The following is a 17,235-nucleotide window of genomic DNA, read 5'->3' on the forward strand; positions in this document are numbered from 1 at the left end:
GAATGAATCCCGGTCCGTTTCCTAAATTTCTTGAACCAACCTCGAGACGCCTTGAATTCCTCCGTCGTAGGATCGGCTGAACTCTCCCCCGCGCCACCCCGAGAGCGCGCCGCCTTCAAGTCACTGTAGATAGCGCTGGCTTTCTCACAAATGATCGTTTCCGTGATCGTATCGCCAACACTCTCCTTGTCTTTGATCCATATTAACAAAAGTCGTTCCATCTCTTCAAGGGTAGGGCTACGACGTTTGGAAATAATCGTGATCCCCTTTGAAGGTTTCACTTCTTTAATGGCTGCCTTCTGTTTTATGATTGTCGAGATCGTAGACATATTCCGGCCATATTGTTTAGCCAAATCGCTAACACGTACACCTCACTCATGCTTTTCTATTATTTCTTGCTTTAATTCTAATGAAAGCATCGACTTCCTCCTTTAACCACCACTGCTACTACTTCCTGAACCGAAACTAAGCTTTTTAGGACCCATGATTACGGAACACAGTAAACAACACGTGAAAAGGGAAGATAAAAAACTGTAAAAAGTGAGCGAATAGAGGACAACCACACGATGCGCACGAGATGAGAGGACTGATCAAGGTGACGCTCGATTGGCGTCCCTCCGATGTGCTGCCGTCTAGCGGCGTCAACAACAAACGACGCTGGACGCTTTCGAGAAAATTCCATGCGTACGCGTATTGTTTACTTCGTATGGTGGAGCAACACTTTGGGTGTCGAGACAGAAATTTGGTTGAATTTTACTTTGGATGTTGGAAAATTCGTATGTTAGGACATTCGTATGTAGAGGTTCCACTGTGTATATATATATATATATATATATATATATATATATATATATATATATATATATATATATATATATATATATATATATATACTGTATGTATATATATATATATATATATATATATATATATATATACTGTATATATATATATATATATATATATATATATATATATATATATATATATATATATATATATATATATATATATATATATATATTTATATATATATATATATATTTATATATATATATATATATATATATATATATATATACTGTATATACATATATATATATAAATATATATATATATAAATATATATCTATATATACAGTGATACCTCGGTAATCGAACGACTCTAAATTCGAACAAATCGGAGTTCGACCAAAAAATTCGAGTAATTTTTGCTGCGGTGTTCGAACAAAAAATCGGAACTCGAACAGCCGAACGCGTGGCCGAGTGAGATGAGCGGCCATCTCGGCTACTCTCGCTTGGTCTGGTAGCATCATTTCAAGAGAGAGCGTCAGTCCGACAACACGTGTTGAGAATTTATTGTGATTTAGTGCGTTTTATTGTCTTCTTTAGCCGATAATAATGGGCCCCAAGAAAGTTAGTGATAAGGGGAAGAATAAGAGGAAAACAGTGAGAACAACGATCGAGTTGAAGAAGGAAATTATTGCGAAATACGAGAATGGTGTAAGAGTGTCTGATCTAGCCTTACAGTATGGCATGGCGAAGTCGACCATTTCGACCTTTTTGAAAAATAAGGAAGTGATAAAGAAAGCTAATGTTGCACAGGGAGTGACAGCAATTAGTAAGCAAAGGCCACAAGTAATTGAGAAATGGAAAAGTTGCTCCTTATATTTATTAAAGAAAAGCAGTTGGCCGGGGAAAGTATAAGTGAAGCTTTCATTTGCGAGAAAGCTCTTCATATTTATGAAGAATTGGTGAAGAAAAGTGCCAGTACTAGTGAAAGTGATTCGTCATTTACTTTTAAAGCAAGCAGGGGCTGGTTCGAGAAATTCCGGAACAGAACTGGTATTCACCGTGTGACTAGGCATGGGGAGGCAGCCAGTTCGGATCAGGCGGCAGCTGAAAAATACGTTGGCGAATTCGACCGATACATTAAGGAACAAAATTTGATCCCGCAGCAAGTCTTCAATTGCAATGAGACCGGGTTATTTTGAAAGAAAATGCCGGCCAATACCTACATTACCAAGGACGAGACGAAGATGCCAGGTCACAAGCCAATGAAAGATAGACTGACGTTGCTGCTGTGCACCAATGCTAGTGGCGATTGCAAGATTAAACCCTTGTTAGTGTACCACTCGGACAACCCAAACCCTTGTTAGTGTACCACTCGGACAACCCCCGGAATTCAAAAGAAACAATATCTTGAAAAGTGCACTATCAGTTATGTGGTGCGCTAACACTTAATCTTGGGTCACAAGACAATTCTTTAGTGAGTGGATCAACGAAGCGTTTGCCCCCCAGGTTAAGGCATACCTGACTGAAAAGAACTTGCCATTGAACTGTCTTCTGGAGATGGACAATGCTCCTGCACACCCTCCAGGTCTAGAGGAAGACTTAAAAGAAGAGTATAGTTTTATCAAGATTAAATTCCTGCCCCCCAATACTACTCCCATACTCCAGCCCATGGACCAACAGGTCATTTCAAACTTTAAAAAACTGTATACCAAGGCCCTTTTCCGAAAGTGTTTTGAAGTGACTAGTGATACACAGTTGACCTTAAAGGAATTCTGGAAGGATCACTTCAGCATCCTCAACGGATTATGGTTGAGTACCGAGGTATCACTGTATATGTATATATATATATATATATATATATATATATATATATATATATATATATATATAAATATAAAACAGATTTTGAGCGAAGCGAAAAATCTATTTTTGGGTGAGATAGCCATGTCGTCCTGATGGAAGGTTCCTTCAGTAGCTTCCTTAGGGTATATTTGACTACAGTAGATATTTCTAGAGAATTAAACTAAAGATTTCACAGAATTCTAACTTCTGGCGCGAGTACCCATAAGGTTTCCCTTTAGGATATCGTATAATAACGGGACGTATGCTTGACACGTCACATAGCGTTTACGCTTCTAGGGGGAAGTGTGGCAAGTTATGGGAGGAGCCGTTACTAAGTTCTCCTCCTTCGTTACAGTACAGTACTGGGCGACGTCATAACCGCCGCCATGTTTGGCCGCCATCTTGGTTGACGTCACCGTTGCGCGCCTTCCTCATTCCTTCCGGCGTTTAGGCCAGCCTCCATGATACAATAAGATTGGGAGGGCCCTGTCAAGGCCTGAATAGGGAACAAGGGCGGGTCCATCAGGGCGACATGGCTATCTCACCCAAAAATAGATTTTTCGCTTCGCTCAAAATCCGATTTTTGGGCTCAGGCCATATCGTCCTGATGAAAGTGTACCAGAGAATTAATGTATCGTGGATTTTTTCCTTTTTGTAGTGCCTTTCAACTTCTAGACAACATTCCTTTGGTCTGATGACCAAAGAGACCTGTGACATTTCCGTTACATGTCACTTCAGAGAAACATATACTATGATCCCGCTTCATGCCCCCCCGGCAGGGCAGAGTCCTATTGGACGTAAGGAAAATCTTGAAGTTACTTGATAGAGGAACTCACCTAGCATCAGAGATACCTGCCGGTTCCAGGGCCAGATAGAAGAAGGTAAGTACAACGTGATGGAACAAATTACCTTAGTCTAGATGAGTTTGTATTAATGAGGAACAATAGTATAATCATTGTTCAGAGTATCAATCATATCATGAGGGAAGTAAAACTCTCAAACAGTATTTTATTTCCAAAATGAGGGCGAAATAAGATGCACGAGTAGAGCAAATTCTAATTTTATTTTAAGTCAAAATAAGAATTAGCATACAGCAGGTAATAAATATATATTGTAATGGAATGCAATTAGTAACATATGCTTAAGACATTAATAGAAAAATGGGTGTGGAATCTGAAAAGGAAAATCTTAACATTACACACATTAGTTCTGTAGGAACTATAAAGTCTTTCTAGAATGTCTTATATACACTTCATGTTAAGAACATGTGGCACACGTGTTTTAGTCTATGTGACTTCACCTTTGTATAAGAACAGTTCGTACGGCCAAATTAGCGTGCACGACCGATTTGGCGCGCATGACCGTCTTGGCGCGCGCAAGCAAAATGGCGATCATGGCGAGCGGGTTCATCCTTTGGCGCGGCATATGCGCGAACATCCTGTTGCTCGCCATGCGCTCGAACATCCTGTGGCACGCCATGCGCGCGAACAACACACTGCACGCAAGCAACCTTATGTGCGGCAGGTGCGTGAAAAACCTCATGCGCTCCACGAGCGCGAAAAAGGTGGGCGCATGAGCACGAAGAAGGTGCACGCATGAGCACAAAGAAGGTGCGCGCACGAGCGCGAAAAAGGTGCGCGCACGAGCGCGTCAAAGGTGCGCGCACGAGCTCCATTCCGCTTACCAACAGTTCGGCGCAAGAGCGCACGACCAAATTTGCGCGTGTGCATGACCATTTTGGCGCACACTATCGGATAGGAGCGCACGACCATATTGGCGCTCGCACACGATCGGATTGGAGCGCACAACAGTATTGGCGCTCGCACACGATCGGATTGGAGCGCACAACAGTATTGGCGCTCGCACACGATCGGATTGGAGCGCACAACAGTATTGGCGCGCGCACGACCATATTGGCTCGCACGCACGACCAACTTGGCGCGCACGCAATCGGTTGAAGTGCACGAACAACTCTTATGACCCTTCGGGGTCTCACAACGCAGTTCACGCTGAACCTTTGGGTTCTCGTGACCATAGCCATACTTATATGACAGAGTTTTTCGGACTCTCGTTGCGCGAAGTGTTCACGAGTGCACAAGAGGTTTACTCTCATGACATAGTTTTCGAACTCTCGTCCCATGAATTGCTCGCGCGCGCCCATCGTCATCAAGAGTTTTACTCTGATGACAGAGGGATGCCTTCTGCCTAAGGGTTTACGAATCTCTACAGGTAACTATGACACAGTTCCTTTGGGTCCTGGTCACGTAACATGATTCCTGGAATTCCATCAGGAATCAGCGACAGAGTTCCTGCGGGTTTTCGGCACAACATCCCTTAAGGTCGTGAGAAAGGAATTCACAAATAGATTCTGATCCCCTAGGTTCTCATCCAAATCTCTCTGTTTCCACGATTCAGAGTTTTCTGAAAACTCTACGTTCGACCCCCCCCCCCTCTACGGGATGGGTCTTACAAAGCTGTAACTTTATACGTCACTCTACACTCCCAGCTGATTACTATATCAGCTAGTCTGATTTCGCCAGCACCGATTCTTTAGTTTTCGAACGAACCACCGTCATCTTTCCTCCACCTTCCCACTTCGAGTGGTTTGGTTAGCAGATGGAAATGAGCGGGGAATGAAAAATTCTTTACATTGCAGTTCATTTCCCCTGGCAGGCCTTGCCTGATTTAGACAGTAGTTTTCTCACTTTCGAGAAAGCGTTTGATGGCAACCCCTTTAGGTAAGCGGTCGATGACAGTTATGTCTGGCCTTCTTGAAGCAAACCCCCACATACGAGATTTCACCCTTTTTTGGAAGACTTGTTCCTGAGAAGTTTTTGCAAAACTTCATGAAGACCGTAATCCTTCCCGGAGCAGGCACTCTAGCCAAGACAAAACCGCCAGGTTATTGTCTTAAACTCGGTTCTACCGTTTGATGAAGGCAGCCTCCCCCGTCATTATACCGTGGGTATAACGACTTGCCTTTTTACATGATAGTCTTCCGAGACTTTTTATTCTATCCCAGGGTTATTGTTTCGAACAATTATTCCCGAAGGAACATTGTTAGCTAATGTTAAAGAAAGATAGCAACAGCGTGGGCATCTTTTCATTACGTTACGTACGTTTCAAACCCCGCCCACGGGTAATCAGACATCCGTTTCTGTGTAATGAACCCTGGCTAGCCCCTCACATAAAGAGGAGGGGTAAACCAAAGGGGAAATAATCGCCTCTATAACTGTATATTTTGTTTGAGAACATGTTTGCTCTCATTCAAGAAAATATTACAGTTAGTCAACGATCAAAATTCTTTCGGCAATAATGTTGCGATTCGTCGCATATACATTATTCCCGCAACCGGATTCGTTACAAACTTTTCCTGGAGGCAGAGAATACGCATGCGCTAGCGCAAATGGACAAGTACATATATGCGTGCAAGCGATCTTTCTGCCAGTAAGGGCTATATACATCTTCTAATTAGAACTCCGTTCTATTAAGTTGTATATTTATATCCCTTACTGAAACCAGGTTATTCAGTACATTACTTGGCTTCTTTCCTGTAACCAGACATACGGCATTTACGTAATGCCTCCTTATAGGCATTTTTTCCTTTCCCCCGATCGGAAGTCTTAGTCTCCTACAAAGGCTTTGGCTGGAAACTTCTCATAAGCATATCTGTTCCCTAGTAGGGAACATCTAATATAAATGCTAGTTTACCGATTGGAGACAGAGAAGTACAAACGTTTTTTTGTCCTTAGAACGGGAAACCTCCGTTACGAACGTTTCCAACGTTCTCCAAATGAGTTCCGGACACGACTTTTAAGTCGAACTACGCATGTATGCTTGTCATGCGCACAGTTTGGTATTACTACTCCGTAGTAGACTTATGCTCTTTACCCACCCAACAATAGATTGAAGATACGTGTCAATCCCCTCTTGGGTTTGGTTGGATGCGTTCGGTGATTACCGTACAGTCTCTTGTCCGGAAAGCGATCTCTATGGAGATTCGCTATTATAACATAAGCTGTACTGATTAACTGGTTTACCATTTGGTATCGGTCTTATTCGGCCAACCACACTGGATTAGTGGCAGTTGGAGGGAGAACAGGCTGTTCCTCTTCGTTGCCAGAACGTGCAATTAGTTACACGTCTCAACATCATCTCGAGGTGTGTTTACTGCTATGCACTCCCCCACCTCACCGCTGGACAATCCGCGGATGATGGGTGGCAGACGAGAGTTTCTGCAAAGAGGCCTGTCTTCTCGTCTTCCCTCTGAACCTGATGCTCTCTATAATGCATCAAAAGAGAGGGGGGGGGGGGGGTGCATATGCCATACCATTCCATTCTCGTCTGTTGGCCCAATTCAGAAAGGTACCAGCATTCACCTCTCTTAGAGAACCATCTAGCAGTACGAAGCCTCAGATGGACAGAGGACAACTAGTTGCCCCCATCTGCTCGCATCATTCCTGGTATAGGAATGTGCTTGCAAAACCACCCAGATAGTGGGCTCCTAGTGTCTTGGAATCATCTTGTATCCAACAAAGTCTTAACTTTGTGGGGTCCCCGACTGTGGTTATGCTCGCAGCGGCCCTGATCTTCAGGCTCCCACTCGACCGTTCCCTAGGCCCTCAAACAAGATGTATTCCAAGATCGATGGGGCGGCCTAGAGGTGTACCTTTTTTTTTCCCCCCATTGGGTCTGGTGAAAAAGTCCTTGGCCAAGTCAGGATAAGCAGGATCTTATCAACGACTCCAATAGCTTCGCTATGGCAACCCGCAGAATGGTTCCCGGACCTTCTACGGCTCCTGACGGAGTTCCGAGGGATCTTCCTCCACTGCACGATCTTCCAAGCAGCCACATGCTAACGCTTTCCTAAGCTGTAGCTTTGCTTCGACTTCTCGCCTGGGACGAGCCTACACCACCCCTCTCAGAGAGGCCTTTTGCAACAGGTTACGGAAAAGATGTCTAGGCACCTCAGACACTTCAGCGTCGGTCTTCCAGGCGAAGTGTTTGGTCCTTTTGTGATTTTCTCCCATCGGTGCCTTTACTTATGCAAGTTTGAGATAACTTGTCCCCCGTCGGATCTCAACCTCCTCTGGGAACGCGGTTCGGGTCCTTCAGTCTCTGAAGACCCCTCTCTACGAACCTTAGGCCCAGCAGCAGATCACTTCCTTACACGGAAGACGCCCTTTCTACTCACTTGGGCTTTTGACCAAGAGAGTTAGTGTGTTGTATGATCCAACCTCTGATGTCTCCTACCCTAGGAGACGGGGAGAAGTAATCCTCAGCGGCGTCCTTGAGTGGATTGCCAAGACTCAAATCCGAGTGTGCTGTACCCTAGGTGCAGCCCATTTCGAATGAAGAGTCTTCGTTCGGTAACCGGAAACCCATCAACTGGGGTTTTACCTAGTGAGGAGTCTGTAGGGTTACCTTAAAAGAACGATACCAGCTGGCCCCCATGTGTCGGCACTGTTGACCAGCACGGGGAAGGTCAAGAGGAGGACCTCAAGGATTTGCTTCCCCTCTGGGATCGGAAGGCAATTGAGGTTACTCTTAATCTAGACTCTCCTCCATCCTAAGACCCAGAGCTCGTAATGTCACTGGCGTTGCTACATCCCTGGCGTTCAAGAAACTACTCTGTGGTGCAGATACTTTAAGTGGGCATGTGGAAGCGTCAATCGGCCTTCATGACCCACTACCTGCATGGAGACCTTTTCCATTGGTCCTGTGGTGGTCGCACAACAAATGGTCTAAATACCTCAGGCTCCTTGATGGACAAGTAGCAGAGGGTTGAGGGCTGAGGCTACCCAGATTAGTCTGGGGTGAATGAGTAAGAATGCCTGGCTCCTTTCTTCCTTTCACCTTCTCCCCTCTGGGGAGAACAGCTCCGCAAGCCTCAGCATAGCGTACCTCACCTCGCTGCAGGTAAGACCCATTTCCCTTGTGCCTCCTAAGTATAGAAGAATACTTTGTCCCCAATACCTTTTAGAGGGAGGGTATTGGGTAAGTCTTTAAGAACACTAGGTTCTGTACTCGAGTTCCTATGTTACAGACAAGCCACACTGTTAGTTCCACTCACACACAAGCTTCTGCAGGCCGCTATCAGTGCATTACCTCATAGCGGCACTTGATTAAATTTGGAAATAATTTGTATTTTTCCTAACATACAAACCGGGTGCTATTTATACAAATTGGCCCGCCACCCTGTCCCCCGAGAAGTCCTGCCATAAAGCAAAGTGGTTACTCATCCGAGAGGTGTGGGTGAGCGGTGTAGCCAGTCTACCCCACCCCCCACCCGCTAACTAGCGGATGAGGTAGTTATCCCTCACTAAAATTATCATGGCTCGTCTTTCAGCTGCGTCGAAAGTAATACCCTATTATAAATAGCTCCAGGTTTGTATGTTAGGAAAAATACAATTTATTTCCAAATTTGTTATTTTTTTAAAGATGCCTAACTTGTTGTTCAAGAATTAGTTATCCTTAACTCTTTTGATATTGAAGGATAAATAAAAGAAATACAGTAGGTCTATTTGAAATTAAAGTTCTGATAGTCTTGAGAACCTTGCAGAACTGATGTAACTATAGCAATTTTCCAAATTTAGGAAATTTAAACTTGATTTTCTGAAGGTTCTTTACATAAATTCATCTAAATTTAATTGATTTTTCTTAATCATCACTCAGGAACCTTTCTGCAAACGACGTGATGTTATTGATAAGGACCGTAGTGAAGAATAGCAACGGAAGTGTGACCCTTTCATATGGCCAGGAATATGAAGGTAAAATAACACCATTTTACTCAATGTTATGGTCAGCTATATAAAAAATGTAGATTATGTAAAATATACTTCAATATCTTATTGCCTTGATAATCGATTCAACAGAGAAAATAGCATAACAGTAACTGAAAGAAAATAATATCCAGAAATCCTAACACTAACTATATTTACAAATAATGAAGGGATTTTGACGTAGGAAAAATATATTTCTGGGCGAGAGACCCGTGCCGCCCAGTGAAATGCTCCTTTTACATCATTTCTAAGGTAAAAACTGCTATAAATTTACCAGAGAAAAATTTGTATAGGAATGCTAGGTTGAACCCAGCTCGCTCACCTTAATAAGGTGTCGGTATACTACTGGGGCGCTGAATAAATCACAACCAGAGGCCTCGCACCATTTAGATATCTCCTGTCAATATCCCCGAACAGCGAGGTGCCGTTCAACATCCTACTACTACTAGCAATCCCACGCCAGTGACGTCACTCCTTATAGCACCCCAGATTGGGGCCCAATTAGGGAGGGACGGGTGGGTTCTCTGGGCGGCACGGGTCTCTCGCCCAGAAATAGATTTTTCCTACGTCAAAATCCCTTTACTGGGCTCCGACCCGTGCCGCCCAGTGAAATCGTACCAGAGAATGGGGACCCAATATGGCTAACTACCTGAAGGGAATAACACAAAAATAACATAGCTGATGAGTTTTAATATTAAAAAAGAGGGATGTGGAAACCCGTAAAAATAGATCAACATGTATGTGATAGTGATAATTAGACATGGTAAACAATCAATAATGAAACCCGTAGGTAAAATTCAACAGATATGAATAGTGGTAATCCAGCTTGATAATCAAAATGCAAAGTTAAAAATTCAATCATAGATATGAATATGAGCATGGTACAAAATCCCATCGGGGGAAGAAAGAGAGAACCAAGCACAAGTACTGTAAATCCATAACAAAGATTTAACATAAAATAAAATCAGCTCGGGGATTTCAAGAACAAGTGAAATCAAAACAATTCGTGAATTTGATCAATTGAATAATAAAATAATACACCATAAGGGTGTATGGTAAACAAAACAGGTAGGAACAACAGGTAAGCCAGGCAGGAGGGAAAGAGAACAGAGCAAGACGTTGTGATTAGGACTCAGTACCTTCAGGAGGAACTATATTCCCTGCAGCTACTGTGGCAAATCTAAGAGCTTCTAAAGGTTTTAGGTAGTGGCGCTTGAAAACTTTAGGGGACTTCCAACCCGTATATTTTGAGAGCTCATCAAATTTCATATGGTGGAAAAAATTAATTGAGGTAGCCACAGGTCGAATATCATGGACATGTGGGAATGATTCAGGATTAGCTTGTTTAATAAAATAAAGAATTTGTTGCCTGATTCCCTTAAGGGTAATAGTTCCTCCGTGTTCTCTAATAAATAAGGGCCCTGTGGTTGTAGTGGAAGTTCTACTTAAGTAGGATTTCAGGGTGGTAACTGGACACAGGGATGGATCCCTAGGAAGTGGAACAATCTTCCAGGGAGACCACCTGTTTTGGGGGTCCTCATTTTTAGCCAGGAAAACTTTGTTAGGGGAGAGAAGGACCTCACCCGAAGAGAGAAACTCTATATGACCTGGGTCTCTAGATAAGGCTGACAATTCTGAGATTCTGGAGCCAGAGGCGAGGCTCAAAAGAAAAAGTTACTTTCTTAATAATGCCATATAGTTGCTGGATTCATTTGGGGTGTCAGAGGCTAGCTTAAGAACATCGTTCAAAAACCAGGAAACTGCGCTAGGGCGAGTTTAAGGTTTTAGGCTGGCACAAACTCTCGGAATGGATGAGAAATATGAATCCGTTAAATCAATGTCAAAACCAATATGGAAGATCTTTTTCAAGGCTGACTTGATTGTAGTAATTTTATTGGCTGCCAGGCCTGATTCGAAGAGAGTTTTGAAGAATGTCACAGTTAGGTTCATCGTCATTTTCTCAACTTGGGAATCTTTCAAGAACTTAGCTAATTTCTTGACAGCTGAGTCATATTGACGGAGAGTAGATTCCCTTTTGTCAGATTCCAGGAAAATAGTATTCAAAGGATCGATGTTTGCACCTCGTTGGGCTGTGAACTTCATGAAGTCCATAAAGTTAGGGCATTCAGAATCCTTGAGGAAGCGAACACATTGCGAGTTTGTACTGTCTGTGTTACCACCGGATTGGGAATCCGCCGGGGGCGAAGACCTAGTTCTAGCAACAAGGGAAACCAATTGCTCTTGGGCCAGTTGGGGGCTACGAGAGCCACTTGACCTTTGAAGGATCTGAGTTTGTGCAGAACTTTCAGCAGGAGATTCACCGGAGGAAACAGATAAATCGTCTTCCAGGTATTCCAATCTAGAATCATAGAGTCAGTGGCATAAGCCTGAGGGTCCATGTTGGGGGCTACGTAACAATCTAGTTTGCGATTGGATTCCGTCGCAAACAGATCCACCTGGAGACCCGGGACTTAGAGATAGTATCCACTGGAAAGATCGATTGTCTAGTGACCATTCCGACTCTAGCGGAGTCGTCCGGGAAAGTGAGTCCGCTACCACATTCCGGACTCCTGCTAGATAGACTGCTGACAGGTGCCACTTGTACATTGCCGCCATGGAGAAAATCTTCAACATGATGTGGTTTATTTGGGCTGATCTGGAGCCGCCTTCTGTTCAGGCAGTGTACTATGACTGCACTGTCGAGAACCAGTCTGATATGGAGATTTCTGGCTGGATTGAGACGTTTTAAAGTGAGGAAGACTGCCATGGCCTCTAGGACGTTGATGTGCATTTGTTGGAAGACTGTTGACCATAACCCTTGGACTTTCTTGTGCTGGGAGTAACCTCCCCACCCTGTTAAGGAGGCGTCTGTGTGAACGACGAGTCCCGGGACCGGATGTTGTAAGGGAACCGACTTGGAAAGATTCTTGATCTTCGTCCAAGGCTGCAGAGTTTTTCTCAGGATTGGGGGAAGGCGAGTACGTTTGTCTCGGCGTTTTGCGGTTGCTCTGGAGCGCTACACTCTGTTTATGTCCTTGAGTTTGGACCTTAGGACGATGCCTGTCACGGAGGCGAACTGTAAGGAACCTAGGATCCTCTCTTGGTTCCTTCTGGAGGTTAACTTTTCCCTGAGAAATTGTTTTGTATTCCTCGCTATCTCTTTCCTTTTGGCTTTGGGGAGGCACAGCGTATGGGAGCACAGATCCCATTGTAGTCCCAGCCACTGAAACTTGGTCTCCGGGACCAGGCGGGATTTCTCGAGGTTGACTTGGAATCCCAGTTGTCGAAGGAAGGTGAGGACTTTGTTCGTTGCTATACGGCAAGTCTGGCCATTGTCTGACTAGATTAGCCAATTGTCTAGATAGGCCACTACCTGTATCCCCTGCGTTCGAAGCTCTTGAATTACTGTCTCTGCTAGTTTGGTGAAGATTCTGGGTGCTATGTTGAGCCCAAATAGCATCACTTTGAATGCATAGGCTTGTTTGCCTAGCTTGAAGCCCAGAAAAGGACGAAAATGCCTTGCTATCGGAACGTGATAGTAGGCATCTGTAGGATCGATGGAAGTGGTGACTGCCCCACGGGGAAGTAAGGTCCGCACCTGCGAGACGGTAAGCATATGGAATTTGTCGCAACGAATGAAGGAATTTAAACGAGACAGGTCCAGGATTACTCTTCGTTTGTCTGAGACTTTCTTTGGCACGCTGAACAAGCGTCCTTGAAATCTTAAGCGACGTATGCTTTGGATTGCATTCTTCTGTAGCAGATCTTTTGTGAAGGAACGTAGTTCTTCCGTTGGTAGTTGGTAAAAGCTGTTCTGTGGAGGAGGTCCCTGTATCCAGCTCCACCCTAGGCCTTTTGAGATAATGCTGGAAGCCCAATCGCTGAACTTCCAACGGTCCCGAAATATGTACAGTCTCCCTCCTACCTGCGGTTTCTCAATGGTTGGAGGATGATTTGCCTCCTCTGCTTCCACGGGAAGACTTGCCTCGGTGGTAACCCCTTCCGCCACCTCGGGCACGAAAGGCACCCCTGGAACCCCTGTGACGCTGGTAGCCACGGAAAGAGCCCTGAGCCTCATAAGTGGGGTTAAAGGTGGGGGAGAAGGAAGTCGAGGCGATCTGAGACTGAGGGACCAGGACGTATTGTTCTTGCAGTTGGCCCTTTGAGGTAGAAGGCTGGGGACCTTGAGGAGCAGGTTGGACTGAGACCGGTTGAACCCTGAATTGGGAAGATTGTAAGGGCCTCAATCTCTTCCTACCTCGAATTGGGGTACCAGTAGGCTCATATTTCCTCTTTGAAACGAGGCCCCATCTAACCTTGAGGTTTTGGTTGGCTCTAGCTGCCTCGCTAAGGACCGAGTTAACTAAATCCTCTGGGAAAAGATCCGGGCCCCAGACTGGAGCTTTGATGAGCCTGTTAGGTTCGTACCTAATCGTGGCTTCGGAAAGGACGTGTCGTCGACAACGGGTCTTGGCGTTTGCAAAATCATAGGCGTCAGCCATAAAGTTTTGCAGAAGTGACTTAGTGAGGACCTTAAGGAGGTCCTCCTTGTTGTAAGTGGCGACGGTCAATTCGGAAAGGGCAACCGAATTAAGGGACCTGCTGAATCTACACCTCGACTCATATTCCAATTTAATAAGAGACTCCGGGAGTTTGGGAAGCCGTTCGCTGAACTGCGTCGAGGCACAGTCCGGGCTCAACTTACCTACTGAGAAGGTAGCTGGGGCGTTCCGCCAACATTCACTGTCTCCCGGAAAGAGAATGGAGGTTAAGTCGATCTCCCTGAGTTGGGGTAAAGGCTTCTCGTCCTTGATAGCCTGAAAGACCGACTCTATGATCTTGGTCGCACATGGGGTAGGGGTCTGGTCGTCGGCCACAAACATAGTATATGAGCTTTTGTAGGCCGTAATCATTGTGTTCAAGCAATCCCACTCATTGAACACGTGGACCAAGACAGACTGCCTGTTCTTTAGGAAAAATAACAGTTTCCTTTGGGACCTTATCTAAACGAATCAGAGCCTCTTCCGTGAGGCGAGCGTAGCCAGGGAAGGGGAATTCAAGACCCGGCGGGTAGAATTCATAATCCGTAAGAGGCCGGGTACCGAAACCTTCGATTGACAGCATACCCTCCGAGAAGGGGGCATGCAAGGCTAACCTCCAAGGGTTATTCTTATTGAAAGGAGGAAGCTTGGAGGCGTCGGGGATGGGGTATTGCTGTTGTGGCGGTGGCAGCCCTGAGCGCATGAGTCCCTGAACTAGGCTCTCCACAGAAGCTATCATCTCTTGCTATTGCTGCGTATGAGACGATAGCATCGACTCAAAACGAGCAAACAGTTTCTCTGAAAAATCCACCGCGTTAAATGATTCCGCCGGGGGGGGGGGAACAGGTGCCGGAACAGAGGCTACTCCGTGAGAGGTTGAGGGCACAGCAATTGGGTCTTGAGAGACTCTGGTGGAGGAGGATTTAGCCTTCGAGGATGATGATCTCGAAGGCTTGTGGTCTTTGGAAGACTTGTGAGTCTTATATAAAGGCTTACGATGAGCCTTCACCTTGGGGGGAACAGGCCGGGGACTGAGATCAGTCCCGGTTGTCCCTTGAAAACCTAGAAAAGAAGAGTGTTCAGAAGTAGAAGAGAAAGCTGGGCTAGGGAGAGGAATCTTAGCCCGGGAACCACCTGACTCACCTACGTCCCTACCTGCGTCGGGATCATCCAGAGCCATGGGTTCCACATCGAGGTTGAGGGTAGCGACGTCCTCAGTTAAAGTGCCGCCCGTCTCTTCTTGGTCCGGGGCCAGAAGAAGAGATTCGATCCTCTCGATGATAGGGTCCGCCAACTCTTTGGGGACCGCAGCTGAAGTTTTAGCATGGGGGTAGAGGCGGGAACACCATTCCTCAGAGAGGATGTAAGGCTGTTTGGCCTTCACATTGCGGGCGAACCCGCCAATCCAGATCTTGAGGGTAGCTTGGGCTGTGTCCTTTTCAAGTTGGGTGCTCTGAAAGAGAACAGACTATTAGCGAGGGATATTTGTGCCAAAGAAAAAGTGGAGAAGTCCAAGGACTTCGTAGGCACGAAGTGAAAGGCATGCGGGAAGTCCAGAGGACTGTGGCCTTAAAATAATAATTATGATTAAAATAAACCATCAAAATTTATTATAACTCCCCACAAGTCTGTATTAAGGAAAATGCACTCACTGAGTCAGATGTTAGAGTGGAGGTCATTTTGTAGCAGACTACACAATTGTCTGGATGCCAAACAGCTAGGTCATCCACTTGAACAGAACAGTGAGCGTGCGAACGACACACATCATGTCCGCAGGGTTGTTGGAGGACAGCGGCACATGCCATCATCGCACAACGTACAGTCTGTAAGATAAAAGATACACGAGTATCTTAAAGGAAAGCAAATTAGGGGCCCGTAGGCCCCGGAGCTTAAATATCTATATATATATGTCAATATCATGATAAAAAAAAAAAATCTATATATAGCCATTATCTTGAATGTAAGCAAATTAAGGGCCCGGGGGCCCGGAGTGCTTAAATTATCTATATATATCAGAATCATGATAAAAATTTTTTATATATATGCCTTAAGTATCTTGAATGAAAGCAAATAGGGGACCCCGGGCGGGCCGGAGTGCTTAAATATATCAATATCAAAATAAAAGATCTATTTTGATTGTAATAAGAATTAAAATTAAGTCAGACCGTAACCGTGATCATATCAAAAGAGGGAAGGGAAGGTCGAGAACTAGGATCGTATATATAATATATATATGTGACTATTATATAAAGTTAATCCAAGTAATAATGAGTAACGTTGGTTCCGGAGGCTCAACTAAACAACTCGACCGGATGGTAATCTATAAAAGCTACTTCCGGGGATCCCATAATGAAAGTCTTTATATATATATATATCTATATGAGGTCCGTGAGGTGCGGGACACTATAGAGGGGGAAGGGATCTTTAATGGGTCCGTGAAGTGCGGGACCGAGAGGGAGTAGCACGTACAAAACTTAATAAATAATGTAACATGACAAGGTACCACGGACCGAGCAGAAAATTTCCCGCCGATCGTTGGCCAAACGAGCGACTGAAAGAAAACGACCACGACCGTGTAGAGTAGTACAAAAGAGTAAGTAATGTACGTTAATGTATAATAATAGCAAGCCTCACAGATCAACGGGAACTGCCCGTGCAAAGAAAGCCAATGCCCCCGGGAGGGGAACATAACGCAATAAAGTGACTCTAACTCGATCGGGAGAGAGAGAGGGAGGTAACCCTGGGGTGGGGTATCGGGCGGGAGGGAGGCTAGGAGTGGGGCGATAGCAGGTATACCAACCTGCCAGACCCACGATGATATGATCTCGCGGAAAGACTAATAACACTATAAAAAACATAACACATGGTAAAATAAGATAGGAAGGCATGCTGGATGATAATAATAATAAAATTAACTATACATCAATCGTAAAACAAACGAGGGAGCGAACATGAGACAGGAGAAAACCCAACCCTGACAGCGCTGCGGCAGGGCTACCAACATAACACAGAGTCAGTGAAGTGCTAACAAAATGAAAAACTAATATCCGACTCATGAAAGACCCTCGAGCTAATGCAAGAAAACGAATGACGTTAAAATGATAAGCAAGTCCGTGGCGTGCGAACGTAAATAATCGCCCTAAGGCGACCAGGCATGCCAACCTACCGATAATACGCTCACGTATATGTAATAACTGTTATCGTAATAACAGGACATCAATATAAAAATTTAATACGGTGTGTGAACCGTGGATACCCATAAAGTTCATAACGAG

General features: G+C 44.8%; 1 protein-coding gene across 12 annotated transcripts in view; it reads left to right on the forward strand.

Moving 5' to 3' along the window:
* LOC137650248 (probable glutamate receptor) overlaps positions 1-17,235 on the forward strand; it is a 514,807-nt gene that overhangs the window by 134,226 nt on the left and 363,346 nt on the right. For 3 of the 12 annotated variants that reach the window (XM_068383540.1, XM_068383534.1, XM_068383535.1), the window contains exon 4: positions 9,313-9,407. The exons of the other annotated variants lie outside the window; for them this stretch is intronic. In XM_068383540.1, coding sequence (XP_068239641.1) covers positions 9,313-9,407 — 95 coding nt within the window. The remainder of the gene's footprint in view (positions 1-9,312; positions 9,408-17,235) is intronic. 12 annotated transcript variants of the gene reach the window in all.

Source organism: Palaemon carinicauda, chromosome 11 (assembly GCF_036898095.1).
Source record: "Palaemon carinicauda isolate YSFRI2023 chromosome 11, ASM3689809v2, whole genome shotgun sequence".
NCBI lineage: Eukaryota > Metazoa > Arthropoda > Malacostraca > Decapoda > Palaemonidae > Palaemon > Palaemon carinicauda.